This window comes from Melospiza georgiana, chromosome 3 (assembly GCF_028018845.1).
Source record: "Melospiza georgiana isolate bMelGeo1 chromosome 3, bMelGeo1.pri, whole genome shotgun sequence".
Classification (NCBI taxonomy): Eukaryota; Metazoa; Chordata; class Aves; order Passeriformes; family Passerellidae; genus Melospiza; species Melospiza georgiana.
In genome coordinates, this window is record NC_080432.1 from 92,245,564 (window position 1) to 92,263,518 (window position 17,955).

At 43.0% G+C, this 17,955-nt stretch overlaps 1 protein-coding gene across 1 annotated transcript in view; it reads left to right on the forward strand.

The window, feature by feature from the left end:
• Nucleotides 1-2,215: 2,215 nt before the first annotated feature.
• Nucleotides 2,216-17,955, forward strand: part of ADAM17 (ADAM metallopeptidase domain 17) — a 32,902-nt gene continuing 17,162 nt past the window's right edge. Inside the window, exons 1-4 of the mRNA XM_058020062.1 lie at nucleotides 2,216-2,393; nucleotides 14,470-14,602; nucleotides 16,003-16,136; nucleotides 17,043-17,131. Of these exons, the coding sequence (XP_057876045.1) occupies nucleotides 2,297-2,393; nucleotides 14,470-14,602; nucleotides 16,003-16,136; nucleotides 17,043-17,131 (453 nt within the window). The 5' untranslated portion in view covers nucleotides 2,216-2,296. The remainder of the gene's footprint in view (nucleotides 2,394-14,469; nucleotides 14,603-16,002; nucleotides 16,137-17,042; nucleotides 17,132-17,955) is intronic.

A 17,955-nucleotide genomic window follows, 5' to 3' on the forward strand; every position in this document is an offset into this window, starting at 1 on the left:
GGCAGGGAATATTATTATGCCACTTTATAAATCTACTAGATGCCTCTGTCATGAGCACCATATGGAGTTCCAGTCCCACCACCACAAACAGGAATAACAGAAATGGTGAAGTTCATAGGATAGCAACAAACACCTCCTTGGAAAGCAGATTTCACTTGGATTTGTCTGCAAGAGGAGCCTTACCAGACTGCAAGGGGATTTCATGGAGGCTCTGAAGTGGTGACTGGCATAGAGAAGGCAAACTCAATGTACTGTCCTTCCCCAAGCAAGAAGCAGGGTCAGGTCATCACACGGCGCCACAAAATGTCAAGTTGAAAGTAAGAAAAGTGGCTGTTCATGCATACAGTGACATTGTGGAACTCCTGCCACAGGATGGTATGGATGCTACAAGTTTACAAGCAGTAGGTCACAGAAATCACAGAGATGATAAAGTTGGAAGGGGCCACAGTGGAGCATCTGGTCCAACCTCCCTGCTCAAGCAGGGCCATTCCAGAGCACATGGCACAGGATTGTATCCTGGTGGTTCTGGAACATCTCCAGTGACGGAGACTGGACAGCTTCCCTGCACAATCTCTTCCAGTGCTGAGTCACTCACACAGTAAAGAAATTCCTCCTCATGTTCAGCTGGCACTCCCTGAGCATCAAATCAACTGAACAAATGGATGGAGGAGATACAGTGAGGGCTGCTAAGCAAGACACAACCTCTGATTTCAGGAGTCACTGGATGCAAATTGTAGGAAGTTCAAAGCAGACCCAGCAGAAGTTTCCCTAGAAGTTTCACCTCTTACAATTCTTTCATGTTTGGGGACAAGAACTGAGAGACACACTCTTGTTTTAAGATATCTATCTGCCTTTATGGTGCTCTGAAAAATTGAAGCATGAGTAATTTTATTGATGCATTTAAAATATTTCAGGTTAATTAATGAGCAGCACAGCTTAAGCAGGATGGGCAATGGGGACACTTTTTCTCCATTTTTGCTGAGTACATCACTTGCAATCATCTTTGCTGGAGGCATCTACAAAAAGGTAAGAGATCACCTAATTCGGGAGAACATTAACCAGAGCACTACAGCCCAGCTGTAACACATTTGCTGTGCTTTTATCTCAATAAGGTGTCCTCTTTGGGAACAGCTGAGTCATGGACCCATCACTTATTATTTGTACCAAGTGCCACAATCCTCAGCTGTGCTAAGGAAACTGCACAAAACCTTGTAAAGTCCCTGAGCACAGTCACTCACGTGGGCTGGGGAGGAGCAGCAAACGCATCTGAGTGGCATCACTGAACCTGCAAGGTCTGAGAGCACCAGGCTCCTGCCCAGGCAGGTCCCCACGCTGTCCCCAGAGAGGGGCTGCACGACCCAGAGCCTTCTCCCTTCCCAGGGGGCAGTTCCTGCCCTGGGGAGGCCGTGATGGGGCTCTGGTGAAGCTGTCCCAAGAAGGTGAGAGCTCTCAGCAGGAACAACAGCATTGCCAGCAGGTACAAGGGGGTGATCCTGTTGGGAGTAAACCCTTTTTATTTCAATCCTGCCCCTCTACCCAGCCCTGCTGAGGCACCCCTGGAGTGTTGAGTCCAGTTCTGGCTCCCCAGTGCAAGAGAGGCACGGAGCTCCTGGACAGGGTCCAGCAGAGGCTACAAAGATGATGAAAGGACTGGAGCATCTTTCTTACGAGGAAAAGCTGAGAGAGCTGGGCCTGTTGAGCCACAAGAGATGACTGAGAGGGGACTTCATCAATGTATTTCAGTATCTCAAGGAAGGGTGTCAAGAGAATGGAGCCAGACTCCTCTTGGTGGTGCCAAGCAATAAGACAAGATACAACAGGCAGAATTGGATGCTTAGGAAGTTCCATCTGAACATGAAGAAGAACTTTATTGTGCGTGTAACCAAGCACTGGAGCAGATTGTCCAGAGGCTGTATTATCCTCCCTCCCTGAGTACTCTCAAGAACCGTGTGGATGCAATCCTGTGCCACGTGGCCTAGGATGACCCTGCAGGACCAGCGAGGCCGGCCAAGACGCCCCCGCTGCGGTCCCTCACCCGCGGCCCCACGCCGCGCCTCCGTGAGGGCAGCGCCGCCGCCTCCTCGCCGCGCCCTCACAGCCGAGCGGGCGCCTCCCCCCGCACCGCCCCCCAAGATGGCGCCCCCGCCCGCCCCACAATGCCCCGCGCGCAGCTGCCGCGCTTCCGGGTGCGGGCCCAGGAGGGCGGCGGGCCCGGCACGGCGGGCGCAGGGCGAGGCTGCTCCGAGCGGATGCGAACGAGCGGGCGCGCAGTGCCCGAGGAGGCCGCGCCCGGACCATGAGGCTTCGACTGTGGCTGGTCCCGGCCCTGGTGCTGCTGTGGGGGCCGGGCGGGCTGGAGGCGCTGGGGCACCCGCAGCGCCCGCAGCGCTTCGGTGAGGACAGGGCGCGACCACGGCAAGCCCGGAGGGGAGGAGGAGGAGGAGGGAGAGACCACTGCGGCACTGGGGGGGAGGCAGGCACGGCACCCCCGCCTGCCGGGGTTGGCGATGGGCGCTGTGTGGGGCAGGGCAGGGCAGGGCAGCCCTTGTGCTGAGGGCATCGCTGATGGGCAGCGTTTGGGGTACTGCTCCCTGCAGGGATACACCATTGTTCACACACGAGGTCTGCTGAAGAGTTTTCCTCCCAGGAGTTTGCGTTCTGTTAAGGCGGGCTGATCCCAGAGTAGGTCGGGTAGGACGGGACCGCGGTGGGTGATCCGGTCCGGTGTCCATGCTCCTGCAGGGTCATCCTGGATCACATTCCGCAGGATTGCACCCAGGCAGTTCTGGAATATCTCCAGTGAGGGAGGCTGCACAGGGCAAAATCATATAAATGGCATCCCTTCATAGTTCTGTGTGGACAGTCACCAGAGAGCCCGAAGCTATGGGAGCTGAAAGTGACCTCTAGAAAAGCTTGACACGGAGGAGAACCCCTGCCTTATTTAACTCCTGTAAACAGTTTTGCATCTAAGCTTCTGCTTTGCACTGAACAAGTTGTAGACTTTCGTTTGATAAGCAAAAGCTTATCACTGCAATGGCAGATGGGCTCTTGCATGAGGCAGTGGCCGTGTCTTGCCCTCAAGACCCGTGTCTTACATACTTCTTGGATCCTTGATTTTGCTCCATTTCCTCTCCTCTGTATGATAGTTACTGAGCAGCAAAATTTTTGTTTCCTTTAAAAGCTTTATCTGGCCCTCACATGAAAAACCCCTGTTTTGAAAATCAAAGGTACAAAAATGATTTCGTGATAAGTTCTGTTGCTTTCCTTGAGCCCATTGCTATGCAGGACGGGATTCACATGGGGTGATGCTGACATTCAAATGAACAACTGAACTGTCTGAAGACAGTCTCGACACACTGTTGCAGTGATTAATCAGCTGTACATTCCCACAGAGATAGCTGTCCTGTCTCCAGTCCCTGAGGCCAGCAGGGACTGCTCCAAGGCTCCTTTCTTGGCTTGGATCTCTCAGTGCCTTTTCTGACAGGTGGCTGCACCTCTGCCCTCCTCTCCTGCACCTGAGGTGGATTTGTGGTTCTGTGCACACCTCAGGTGGCAGTGGGCTGTATGGTTTGTGGCTGTAGGAACCTGAGAAGGATGGGGCTCAGTGGGGGATGCTCCAGGAAGTGTAATAGAAATAAAACAAACACAGAGTGTCCTTTCAGCATCAGGGAGGTCCTGAACGGCTGTTGCATCTTGGGCTGTCAGATCTTCATGCCTTCCAAAGGACCTGCCTGCTATGAGTTTGTGCAGTCTTTATCTGATGGCTTTTATCTCCTTGGCCCACGTACCACTGTGCCAGGACTATGAGCTCTTCAATTATATGAAATACTGCATGGGGGAAAACCTAATTTCTTCTGTTTCTAGATGTTGGAAAAATTATTCATTTTCTTCACACCTGCAGTGACTTACATACCTATGCAATTTGTCTCATTTGTACTACTGTTTGTTGTTTAAGTGATAAAATATTAGTCTGTATAATAATTCTTAGTTTGAGGAAAGAATCATGGCTTTATTGGTTACTTTTTTCTATATATATTTTGTGTTGGATTTTTATTTATTTGAGATGTGTGGTCAGGGCTGCAGGACGCCATTTGTAATACAAAGGCAGCATAAATTTATAATTATTATTTTTTTTTTCCTTTCTGAATAGTTTTTGGTCTTTAATAGTCACTCCAAGCTCTCTTTTCTTTGTGATTTTTCTTTTGGTTTTTTGAGGTTTTTGTGGGAGGGTTTTTTGGAGTTTTTTTTGTTTTGTTTTGTCTTGAGTGGTAATAATTGTACTGATACACTTTGTTGTGTAAATACAGTGAGGAATTCTTTTCCTCACGTGTTATTTCACACATTCACACCTTGAATTTCATCACGTTTCGTTTTGTTGTCCAGTAAACTAAATTTACAAAAGTATTTTGTGAGGGAACTGGAGAAATCCATGTGTGCTACATTAGCTGTTACTTTTATCCACACACTACTGCCAGATACATATACATGTATAGGAGGCACTGCTTTCCCGGTACCTTATTTAGCCCCAGCTCTAGTAACTTAGATGTTGTTGTTATTGTTACCTGTTTGCCAGGTCAAGACACTGAATGTGTTGTTGATTAGGCCCTTGGATGGTACCTGGAGTGGAAATTGGTCTGTTCAGACCCCCTGCACTACACCAGGGGCTCTTGAGTGCCATACCACAGTTAGGAGCTGACCAGTTCTATTTTTGCAGTGTTTTGTAACTCTCGGGGTAATACATTCATATCCTGCTGATTTATTGGTCGTTTTCTTGACTTGTTGTAAAGCCTCTTTTCCTGAGTCTCAGCACAGGTCTTTACATATATGCTGTCATGACAAAAAGGTCCTTTTGGGGAACTTTTTTATCTCCACTGCAGTGAATACTAAGGTCAGCTACTGGCCTTTAGCTTTAGCATCCATTCTTAGGGCAGTATTTGCAGCTTCCTTGTTTTACAAGCCCTTTTGGTTATTTAGCTGTGTGGTTTCTTCTCATAAAATAAAAAACACTTCAAGTATTAGCTTTCTGCCTTTTACAAGCTGCTTTTAAAAATACCTTTGCTTATTTTATTGTGGTTTTGTGTTCATCTTTGGTTGGAGTTCTGTTGTCCTCATCTTACAGCTTGATTTTCTAAGTATCATCTTTTCCTTCTAATAATTTCAATATTATTCTCTTGAAAGCTTTGTTTTTCCACAGCTTAATTTTTGGGAACTGAAATCAGATTTCTGATGAGAAGTATCTGTAAGGAAGTTTCATGAATTAACATTTTGTGATTTCTCTTGAGAACTTCTTGCTTATTACTCTGAGTTCAGTTTTTCAAGGAGGAAAAAAATTATACAGCGAAAAAAAGAATTTGACAAAGAATAGAATAAGTGATAAAATGACATGGGTCATTTTCCAGCTTATTTTGGCTGAAGTAATCTTAGGGTGTGGTGCTCCAGGAGTCTAAACTGATCTAAAATGGGACTGCCACAACCTGACCTCAGCTTTCCAATCCCTTCCCCATTCCTGTGAGCACATTCATGGAATGTGAGCTGTCTGGAAGCTAATCTCTTTTTTTGTTTGTTTTTTTCCTTGCTCTTTTTTTTTTTTTTTTTTTTTTTTTTTTTTTAGTGTTTTGGTGTCTTTTTGGGGTCTTTATTTGCTTGGTTTTGGTTTATTTTCAGTAAAGGGTGTAGTTTCTCTCTGTGAACTCCATTATTGTGGAGCAGCTCCCAGTGTGACTGTCCAAGCACCTGCCCCATTGTTTTTGGGGGGTGGAGAGGGTTGTGTTCCAGGTGAGGGATGAAGGCAGAATGGTATCCACCTCAGTTTGTCTTCAAGGTGTTCTCTTTTTAGTAATGTTGACATCAGGGATCAGTTTCTAGAGAAGTGGGACTCCAGTACTCAATACAGTGACTGATACTATAGTTTGGCCCCATAAAAATTAATGGCACCTCTTTCAAGCTTTTACTCTTTGTTGTAATTTATCTCTGAAGATAACCTTTATACCTACAAAATATTTATGCTGTTTGTCCTCAAGTTCAGACATATCTGAATGGTAACAGAGTACCATTAATGCACTTGAAAAGAGTAACAGTGCAAATGTCCAGCTTGGTGCTGAATAGGTGAGTAGGTCACTGAGTCTATCTAAAGACCTGCCTGAATCTGTGTTACAGTACAGGAACTAAGCAGCAAGTGTGCAGGTTACCCCCAACAGACTCTGGGTGTAAAATGTGTTTTACTCAACTGTTGCTCTTTTTGAGTGAGAACTTTTGTCACAAGCTGGGCAGGGAACTAAAATAAGATATTTCTTCCTTTGCTGGGCTGATGATATTCTTTAAATCACTCACTGGGTATCTTTTTCTGCCTGCCAAATTGCACTAATAAAATCTGAGGCAAGTACCCTGATTTTCACCAGTTTTTTTCTCTACACTGCAGATGTACCACGCAGAACTTGGAACAGCTGCATGAGCTGGAGAAATGCCCTGGTACAAATGGTTCAGTATAAACTTACCTGATGCACATCACAAGACTCGGATTTAGATTTGTTGAGTGAAAAAAACAAATGGTAGTGGTGTTGGTGAATAAACCAGGGGAGCCAAGTGATACAGAGGGCAGAAATAAATTGATTTACAGTCAGTTTTGAATTCTTCACACTTGGTGTGACAAAATGCAGGAAGTCCAAAGGCCAAGAATGTAACTTGCTGCCAGAGAATTTAGGGATTGGAAGTTTAGCTCAGTGTCAAGAATGTGCAGTGAGATAACTAGTGACAAAAATCTTAATGCAGGATTAAATTTTATCCTGCTGGACTGAAGCTTCTGTTGGAGACTAAGGCAATACTTAGGTGAGAGTCAAATTATTAATTTCTCTACCATGATCTGCCTTTTTGGTTACAGTTTCTTACCCCATTTGGACATCCTTTGAAGCAAGATAACTGTTGTAGATGGATCTGGTTTTGCAGTTTGTCCCCAAAAGCTGAAGGTTGAGTAGGTTTCTCACCATGCATCACGTGGTGCAGAATTCAAGGACACACAATCCCACAGCATGTGGTCCCTGCCCAAGATGTGGTGGGATTATTTCAAAATCATTGCAGGAACTGATGCAGTGTCTGTCTCTGTATAAACAGCAAATGCTTGGTGTAGACATGGCCCTATTGAATGCAAATTACCACTATTATTTTTGTGTTGTGCATTAGCAAGCTTTTCCATGAAGTTACTTAATATCAAAGTTTTCAAGTACTTTTCTTGGGTTTGTTTTCATTTGTTCATATGAATAGGTCAATGTTTCCATTTCCAGCTGAAAAAAGTGATTGAAGTGTAATTTCTGCAAAAACTACTCAAGGTCAACAAAAAGAAGAATGTCAATGCTACAGTAAATTCTAATTAATGTGAATTGCCTTTAACTGTTGCAAGAATTCTGATAATGGAAGCCTAATCCAGTGCTCAGCATGGGTTTGATTTTCAGTAGTGCCAATTTGTTCTGACCTTTAAGCAGACAAAAAGTAAAATTCCTGTTTGCTTTCAAGATTTGGGGTCGTTTAATTTTCTCCCCAGTAAAAACTGACAGCTTCCCTGCTGCTGTAGATAGCAGCAGATAGCACTGCTGATAGCAGCAGTGACTCATCTCAGTTTCATGCTTCTGCCACTGGAATTTTTGTGTGCATGTGCAGAAGCCCCAGCATGGATTTCTGCTCTGTGGCTGGAAGGGCTGAGCGAGGAAGCCCAGCCAGCCATACTCTAACACTGGCACTCTGACTTTACATTCAGATGCAATTGTGTGTTTAGTAGTCAGCAGAGATTTGTCTTTGGGATAGAAGTTTATATTAATTTCTGTTATGAACAGGTTGATCCCCCACCCCAGCTTTTTTATAAACTGTAGGAGTCAGAGTTTGCCTGTTTGCCAGACTGATGATGGCATGTGCTTTGCTGTGAAGCCAAGAGCTGGGTTTCTTTAACAAAGAGCAGTTTATCCTGCTGTCCTTTTCTGTGATCTTCATGTGCATCCCTGTTTTTGGGATGTCCAGCGACCCTCTAAGTGGTTCCAATGGTTTTCCTGATGTCTTTCATTCTTATAGATACATGTGATAGTACTGCCCATCTTTGTCACTTGTGGCCTGCATCTCTTCACAATATCCATCCCTGTCTTTCTGTGCTGCCTTAATGTGCATTATTTGTACTTTTTTCCCTCCTTGATATTTGCATTTTTAACCTTTGTGGGCAAATGGACTGGGAAGTGGGAAGGCAAGAGGACTCTGTTATGAAGGGAGGCACCTACAGCTGCTGATCCATAATTACTGAGGTGTTGAACAAGAACATGATGTCCCTTGGTTTCCTTTCTCACATTTTCAGGTTTTCACTAGAATAGTAAGTTTCTGCCCCTCAATACCTGTGAGGTGCCTCAAATTTTGGAAGTTCATGTGTGAATGAGTCTATAGTTGTATCCACAAGGAAAAGCAATGCAGTCAGAAGTGAAGGGGTTGGTGTCACAAGTGTAGTCTAGACAGTAATTAGTGTCTACCTAGAATCAGCTCCACTTGATCTGATTTTGTGACCCAGCAGGATTTTGTGATGTGGTATCTTTGTACAGCAGTGAGGCTTGTAGTTTTTTGATAGCCAGACAAATGGTCTGTTTCCAGAGAACACTGCATCCTGGTGGCTGGGCAGTTCCTCTCTGCAGGATGTATGACAGCATGTGATTTGGGGGTGGGTTGTGCTGGGGGTTTTTGAGCATCAGGTCATATGATGCTGTTCTGTTGTAAGATGGGATGGCTGTATTGCCCTTGCTTCACTTTGATTATGAGGATGTTCATTCAGTAGACTTCCTCAATTTTTATAATGTCAATGTTTGGCAGTATATTGTTTTTTTTTTCCTTTGGAAAGTGGTCTATTGTCATTAATAGGACAAACTGTTATTAAATCAAGTAGATCCAACAGTGTAAGTTTTGTTCCTCACTAATCCTTATTTAAGATGTGATTAGTGAAGGAGATAATTTGCAAGGTTGGAAGTGTGTGAGGTAATGTGTGGGAGCCATTGTGGGTATTCAGCTGTATTCAAAACCACCAGAAACAGCAGCTTAATTATCTATACAGCTTCTGCTAAACAGAATTTGCAGCCTTAAGTAAATATTCCCACTGCCTAGAAACAGATGTTTATTTTACTGTGGGGAAAAACGTTGGGGTAGTATAAAGGTGCTGCTACATGAACAAGTTTTTCCTGAGATGAGCTAAAGGGTATTTAGCAAGCTGTTAGCTTTTCCATGATACCCATCACTGGCATGTCTGAGTGTGTGATAAGGAGGGAGTAGTTGCCCAGTGTAACTGCAGGAGAAGTGGAGAGGTGGACAGTAAAGCAGCAGCATCCCTGCCCTCCCAGCATGAGGGCTGATTAACCCTACCCGGAGGCTTCCTGTGCTGCTGAGAGTGAGTGAGTGCAGGCACCTTGTTTTCTCACGTGGTTTGACTAGTTTGGTGCAGCTGGGATCGAGTTAAAAACATGCCTCCTAAAACATTCAGCACTGCTGATGTGGCTCACCATTCTTACTAACAGGTTTGTCCAGAAATGTGCTCAGAGTGTAAACTTTTATCTTGTTATGGTTGATTAGAACACTGCCATGTATTTGGTTCTTGCTTTGAGCTGGTTTCTGATAAAAGTTCTTCTGTTTACATGTTCTTGATGAGCAAAACAGCAACCACTCTTCAGTGGAAACAAGTAAACATGATTTATCTAAACTGTTTTGTGTGGGATAAGTGTTTCAGTTCACTTTGTATTGTGTCTCTGGCAATGTCTCTGTACCAGATGTGCTGGAGAAAGATGTAACAGCACGTGCAAGGAGTTGTTACTGAACAGCTTTCCCACGATGAACCTTCTCTCTCAATGTGTCCTTTTCATCAACAGTCTCCTAAAAGCACCATAAGCTGTTCAGAGAGGGTACCCACAAACATTTATGCAGGGCTGCATCACCTCCTGCCTGGCACACACTGTTTGTGTGCCCAGTTGAAATGTGAATATATTTGCCTTCTCCATTAGCTCTCCCTGGAATGGTGCTGCAGCCAGTGAGTGGGTGTTACTGCAAACACAGGGGCAGCTGTTTTATGTAGGGTGATGGACACCTGCTTTAGCTCTTGTGCTTCAAGCTGGAAAGACTCCAGGCTGTGTTTCCTAATCTAATTTCTGAGACTCTGAGTTATATTTCCAATTACTGTGTTTGGTTACTTTATTGAATATATTTTAATGTACAAGAAGAGCATACAAAACTAAATAGTAACAATTAAGAACGTGGAGCCCTTCTATTCAGCCACTCCTGAGCTGTATCAGAAAAATTGTTACTAGTCAGTCAACTGCTTGTAAGCTTTTGACAGGTAGATTGGAAATCAGCTTGAGATCAGAACCCAGATGTAGTCGATGAGCACCGCATGAAATACAGCCTGGAGCCCCTTCAGTCTTGGAGATGACACTGATTTAACAGTCCCACTGCAAAATCCTTCCTGAATGTGTTTGCAGTGCCTGTTGTAGGACTGCTCTCTGTAGGCTTGTCATCCCATTCCGGTGCCTTTGACTGAAAAATTATTTCTGCTTTTATTCCCTTGGGATGATTGGAGAAATAACTGCAATTATTCCTGCAAGGCCCACTGATTATCTAGTGGTCTTTTTTAAATCCCAAAAGTAATTTTTTTTTAAATTTTGGATCTTGAGTTTTAGATAGGAACACTTTCTGTCATGGGATAATTTTGAAGAGAGTTCTAAAAAATATTAATTATATCTTCTGAGTTAAAACTTCACGCTTCCAGATAAGCTTAACCTTTCCAGAAATGATGCAGTGCAAAAGAATGCTTATGAAATGGCTGACTTGCCACATTTACTTGTTGGGTTCCAGACAATAGATGGGGCATGAGATCATGGGAATTTACTGTTGTACTTAGGAAAGCCAAGCTGCTTGGAGAAGGCTGACATTGGTATTTGAATTGCTAGCTGAGCACTGAAAGAGAAACTTCTGCTTTTCAAATATGTGCAGTGTCCTCCAGCTCAGGGAGTTAAGCTGTTCTCCCGTGCATTCTTGAGCTCTTTGGTGCTAGAGCGGAGTTTAATAAAAGATACTTTCTGTGTTAAGTCTGGAAGTCTAGTGCCACCAGAAACAAAGTGCAAACAAAGAGGCAGGAGTTGGTGAGGTCAAAGCTGAGGGCAGAGGTGGATCACTGCTGTGGATTTCTTCTTGAGAGCTTTGGGATATTGTCTTTGTCACTGATGTTCCTTCTCTGTCTGTCTTACAAACCCAATTTCTGTATGTTCTTAGGAGGTTTCTCTCCGGGAAGGAAGGTGCCATGAGGTGAAGGCTGGTGGCAATAAATAAATACTTGCCATATCAGGATGCAATTAAGATGTTCCCTGAAATGACAGGAATGCAGAAATCTAGGAGGGTGTGGAAGGGAACTAACCACAAAAAAATGGTTTGAGAAACCTAAGCTCAGATCTGTTGAAGCCCATGGGAAATGACTCTTGGACCATAATGAAGATAATGGGGAAGGAATACCAGAAAGATTTTTAAACTTGAATAAAAAGTCAAGTATATGCTTTCTATGGCTCCCATCCACAGTCTGCTGTACAGTTGGATTCTGTACAGTTCTGTGTTTCCTTTACAATAATGACACTTCATTTTTTATTTTCAGTAAGCCATGAACATGGATTCATTTCGCAATATGAACATTTTACAGGAAACTTTTGTTTTGAGTGTATTACCAATATATTTGTTTCACATGTGTCTGATACCATAATTTGTTAACAGATTATGTCTGGGAGCAGTGTATCTTAAGCCTCTACTTATGTTGTAAGTAAAATTAAAAGCAAACAAATTTAGGAAGGGCAAGAGGAAATATGAACAAGTGCACTCTTGTTTCAGGGTTACAGGAACTGGGAGTGCCGTGTGTTTCATTTGTTACTTCAATAGAATCATCTTACTCATCTTCATGAACTTCTTAGGTCTTGTTCTTACTACCCTTCCTGTGTCTCTCTGAGACATTTCCAGAAGGGTGTTTGTGTATATTAAGGTGGAGTAGGACTTACTTACCAAATAAAAAAGCCTGATTTTTTTTTTAGCAGACTTCTCAGTTCTCTTGCCATGAAACTGAGACATTTTGTCTGGCCATAGTGGCAACTGCGTCTTGCTTTTTGGCATGGCTTTCTCTTGGTTCTGGTCTGTGCTTCAAAGGCAGAGGTGGAAAAGGACAGTAATGTTTTGTAGCTGGGGTTGTGCCTCTTGGGCAGAGCTTGTGCTTGGCAAGTCCCTGAACAGCACGGCAGTGGTACCACACCTCTTGTTTCATGCCCCATGTCCCACACACTTGGTCTGTATCATAAACCAATGTTGGATATCCTGTGTATTGGCATTCACTTTAATTGAGGGGTCAGCTCTACCCTGAGTTTAGTGACAGAATCTCGAGTTTGATTAAAAGAATTCAGAACTATGCAGTTTAATGAGGTTTTTTTCCCAGAATTGATTTCCTTGCCTGTTCCTACCCCTTCCTAGGTGGTTCTGGATGAGGGCGGACGCCAGATAAAAAGCAATTAATTAGAACAGACTTTTTAACAAAAAAAGAGCTGTTTGGAGGGGGAAGTTAGGCATTTACTCACTGCTTGGCTCTAGTGAATCAGCTCTGCAGCATTTGGCAACTTAAAATGAAGGCCCTGCCTGACATGCAGCGGTGGGGCACGTGTGGGGAAAATCCCAAGGACACCAAACACGGTGATAGAAACTTGTCTTTGCATATAACCCGAAACACATGGTAATCATGTGCAGGTGCTCTCAACCTGAGGCTTGTAAACAGAAATCAGGAAATTGCAACTGCACTGCCCTTCCTGTGTTGCTCAAGGCCCGGGAGGGAGAAGCCTGGGAACCACTGCTCAGTGGCACCTGCTGCCCAAGAAAGGAGCCCTGTCACTGTGCCTCGCCTGTGAGTGGGTCTGGTGCAGGGCCAGGAGGGCTGTGAGGGTCATCCTTGCTTCTGTGCCTTCCTCACTTCAGTGTACACAAGCACACCTGTGGCTGTACAGGGCTGGCTAATTCTCCCCACTCACCCACCCCCTTGCAAAAGGAAAAGCAAGGTGCTTCCCTTGCCCTCATCAGTGCATACATTCTTAAAGCTTTCCTGGGCTTTGGAGGCATGGATTTGGGCATAAATTATGGTACTGAGTGACAGGTTTAAAAAACCCATATTATTTCAAGAGCTATGAGCATCTAGATTTTAAGTTGCCAATCTTGGTTTGTTGCACAATAGTTGGTAAAACAGCTTATTAGTGGTGCTGCTTACTTTAAAGGCCACTAAAACACATGAGGTGCCTTTGCTGACTGGGGCAAACTAGTGACCCCACTAGCTAGGGACTCTGAAGAAATGCCATCTTCCTTAACAGAAAACCTCTTTGGTAGCTGTCAAGTCTGGTTTAGAAGCATAGTTGGAAATGGAGGGGAAGGAAACAGGAAATTTTTTAAAAAAAGAATGTCTGGATGAGCACTTCTGTCTCTTGGAAAGCACATCTGAGTCCTCATTTAGTGCAGTGAAGAGTGAACACCTCTGGCTGAGAAGGAAAATGGCAATGTGGGAATAAAAACCTGTGGTTAAGGCTTTAAATAGCAACTGAACCTATCAGTGCTAGTGGAAGCCAGGGTGGTTGTTGGGTGTCTCTCTGGGTGGTGGGTGCTCCAGAGAAGCAAGAGTGTGGATGGGTGTTTGGATGAAGAAATGCCTTACAAAGTAGCAGGAGGCTTTATCAGCAAGAGCCAAGAACTGTTTGCAGCTCTCCTGCACTTGTTAATGGTGGAAACATCTGCAGAATATTGATGTGAATTTGTAATTTGTGTACTGCTCCCTTAAGATTTCAGGCACTTGGTCTTCTTTCTCTGAACAAGTTTTCGTGTTCTGAGTAGGAAAAGGAGTTTTGCATGATGGTAAGGTATTGGGAAACCATGGTATCTCACCTGGATAGTCTTGTTAGTTAGTTCTGATTGATTGTGCTGTCCAGATACCTGCTTTCTGGCTACTGTTGGGCAGAAAGGCCCAATACAGTCCAGTCTGCAATTAACTAGGTTTAAGCCTCCTAGGTTAAACTATTTTCTTCCTCAGACTAATGTGCGGACCAGCAGGTGAGGAGAGTAATTCACTCCAGAGAAATGGGGACATTCTCCCCATGTAGTTTCTGGAGGCAGCCAGGGAGGGCTTAGTTCTGCATTGCTGTGGCAATAAAAATGATGAGTTGGTTGCTCAGAAGTTGTAGAAAAAGTGAAGCAAACTCTGTCTCTCTCAGATTGTCTTGTCTCACTCTGTGATTTCTACTTGTGTACACAAAATAGGCCATTACAGAAATGTACAGTAGTTATCCTAAAATTAGAGCAAACTGTGGTCTCGCTGTTGAAATGGGAGTCTCTGGTTTGCTCTTTTTTTATGTGTGCATTTGGTAAGAAAGTCTTTTGAAAGTAAAACTTTCCTTGTTGGTCTTTCAGACACAGTTGAGTCCATGCTTTCAGACTACGACATCCTCTCCCTGTCTAGCATCCAGCAGCACTCACTGAAGAAGAGGGACCTCCAGCCTGAGACACATGTGGAGAGGCTCTTAAGTTTTTCAGCCCTGCAAAGGTAATTAAATCATCAGTGATGAAATAGCATAATATTTTCCTCCGGTTTCTGATGAGTAATGTGCAGTTTCAAACCCAGAAATTGTTGTCTTGTTTTCTGTCATGACTGGCCAGTTCTTCTAGGTTAGTGATCTCCATGACTTCAGAGAGACTCAGAGGAAAGGGGAAAGTAAGTTCTGTTTTATTTCTCTGGTGGCTGAAGTGACAGTAATTTAGGATTTCTTTTGCTTTATTTTTAGGTTTAGTTTCATGTAGATTACTTCCACTGATAGGGTTGAATGTCACTTTTACCTCTTCTGGCAATGTTGTCAGTACTTGTCTGTCCTCTGGTTCTTGAAAATCTCAGCCTTCAGTTTGGGATGTGTGTGTGGTGTGCTGCCCAAGAGATTTATTGTATTTCATCTTTTGTTTGTTTGGTTTGGTTTTGGTTTTTGTTATAAGATGGGAAATAAAGGTCAGGTGAAAGGGGGAGGAGAAGTAGAAGGGAGCAGGCATTAAGATTGCAGCGATTTTATTCTGAGAGTCAGAAAAATGCCCTGCAGGTATTTTAGTGCTGAAACTGAATCTGAAATGGGGAGCAGGGTCAGAATAACACTTTGTATTAACAAATGTAGATTCATTTTTGTTTGTCTGACATCTTGTCCTCTGTGTATTCATGTGCTTTCCCGTGTCATCTTCAGCTGTCATGCAAGTAATGCATAATTGTTGAATCTCAGAATGTTTGAAAGGGCATTTTTTTTTGAGTTTGGAGGGGCAGTTATGAAAGGTTGATGGGATCAGATGTCTGACTGTCCCTGTTTTGCACTGCCTCATGCACGCTGGCTTTAGGGTGAGGTTGCCATTGACGATTACAGAATAATTGCAGAGGAGCATGCCAAAAATCCTTGACCCAAAGCCCACATAAACCAAGAGCCCACAAGGCTTCTTCTAGAGAAGGAATATTTCTTGGGATAGTTTGTAGTTTTTGTGACAATATATTGTAAAAAATGTAGAAAAATGTAGGGAGTTCAGATTTCTGTTAATGGTCTTCTGCCTGTATTATGTCAGAAAGGAAGAACTTCAAGATAATTTAATTTCAAATAGATGGAGAAATTTCTTGGTCTGATTTTTTTTTTAATAGTTACCAGTAACTGGTTTTCCTTAGCTGCAAATGGAGAAGGCACATCATGAGCAAACTCTTACTGTTTTGGATTTGGGGGGTTATTTAAAACTTTTTTTTAATTAAACATCCATGACTCTAAAATATTTACAGTTATCAATTACATGGTATATGTTTTTTTAGCCTGCTTATCAGAATTAATGCTTTTTAACTTCTTTTGGACCCTCAGTAAAATGGAGATTGAATGTATCTGTTATGTGTATACTTGGCTTAAAAATAAATGTAAGTAAATTCTTTTACAGGCACTTTAAATTGTACTTAACTGCAACTGCTGAACACTTTTCAGAAAAATTTCAAGCATTAATTGTGGATGGTGAAGGCAAGGAAAAGGAGTATCGTGTTCAGTGGCGAGACTTTTTCACCGGACATGTCGTTGGTCAGTATGAAGTAGACTATGGGTCAGTGCTGAGAAACCACAGCATTGCTTGGGTCTCTTGGGCAGAGTAAATGGTGTATTTCCCTCATTTTCATCAGATGTGGTTAGGATGAAGAAATAAATGTAATTCTTATCCTGTTGGGTTTTCTGGTTTTGTTTTTGTGGTGTGTTTGGGGATTTTTTAGGTTTGGTGGGTGGTGGGGTGTATTGCATCAAGCTCCTAAGACAGGACTCTTGTGTTGAGTTTGGCAGGACACAAAGGTATAATTTACTTAAGCAGCAGCTTGCAAATTATTATTTTTTTTAAATGCTGATGATAGCTTTAATTCCAGCTGGAATGTAGGACTTGAATGTTCCTTGCCCCAGAACACAAAGCCAAGGTAGAGGTGATGCTGTAATGCCCAGACTGTTCAATTAAAAGACTTAAAGATAGTTCTTTGTAGATTACTTCTCTGTAAAGAAAGATGCCACGCTCCACTTTCATGCAGTACTAATGCTTCTGCTAAGTTGTTTTGATTTCTTTGTTGCCTTTGTGATGTGGTGAGACTTTCCCACTGGAATGCAGGCTGACGCCGTGAAATTGCTGTCTGATAGTAGTTAGATGCATGCTGCTTTTGTTGGCAGTAATATTGTGTCCCCCATTACTAATCCCCAGAGCCATCTCAACACTTTCTGCAAAATTTTCTGTTAAGTCTGAGTCTCGTTTACTGTGACTATTGGGAAGTTAAGACTTGGGGGAAGTGCTGATTAATTTTGTTTTTTTCTTTAAATGGAACAGTACAGAGACTGAGGAAAGTAATTTGTCATGAAGTTTAGAAACAATTAGAAACCCCCAACAAACAGTGTCTGTGCAGGAGCACATGCAAACAGCTGAAATAATTTAATGCTTCCATGCTTATGTTAAAGGAGAGCATAATTCCAAGGTTGTGGCACATATTGGAGATGAAGATTTTACAGTGCGAATCAATACTGATGGAGAAGAATACAATATCGAGGTATGCTTTGCTGTGATGGGAAACTGTATCCAGACAATCACCTTCTTTTCCTCTGGGTGTTCCTCTGCCTTGTTAGTTATGTTGACACTTCTGTAGCTCAGACTAGATTTGGTGGTAGTGTTTGTTTTGGGGTGAGGAGGGAGAGCAATAAGAAACCAATTTGGCTTGTAAGTGTTGACTTTTCTTAGTGAGTGGCATTCTCTGACAGGTGCATGTTTTAGGTGCATCAGGGAGAAGGTATATTTTAAACAGGAAGGGGTTTCAGAAACAGAAAGAGATAATGTCAGAAATTAGTGGTGATCATGGCCTCTAACAAACTGTGGCAGTCTAAACAGAGTCAATGTCTGTGAAGCTTTTTAAAACTGGCTTTGTTACATCTTGGGAAGTTTTCCCATTCTTAGAGTTTCATTAAAAATCTGATATTTTATCTGAAAATTGGTTATTTTTCCCTACTCCTTTGTTTTTCACCATTTTACTTGCTTGTGCTATTTTGAACTCTTGGTTAAAAAAAATATTCAACAAATATATAATTAGGGACTGTCATAATGAGATATTCAGTGCAGTATATTCCCAGACACAAGCAGTATTTGAATGGCTGAATAACAGTAATTATGGCTGAGTGTTACATGGATATTGTAATTGTCTCCAAACCCAAAGATACACAGAATTATGGGTAAACCTGAGAAATCTAGTCCTGTGAAAGTATAAAAATGTGATCAAAATGTCCAAATCACTGTAGTTGTGTTTTACATTGAGAACATACAGTATCTGTTTGCTTGTGATGTAAAGCATTTTTGTGTTTGTGCTCCAGAGCAGTTGTGGGT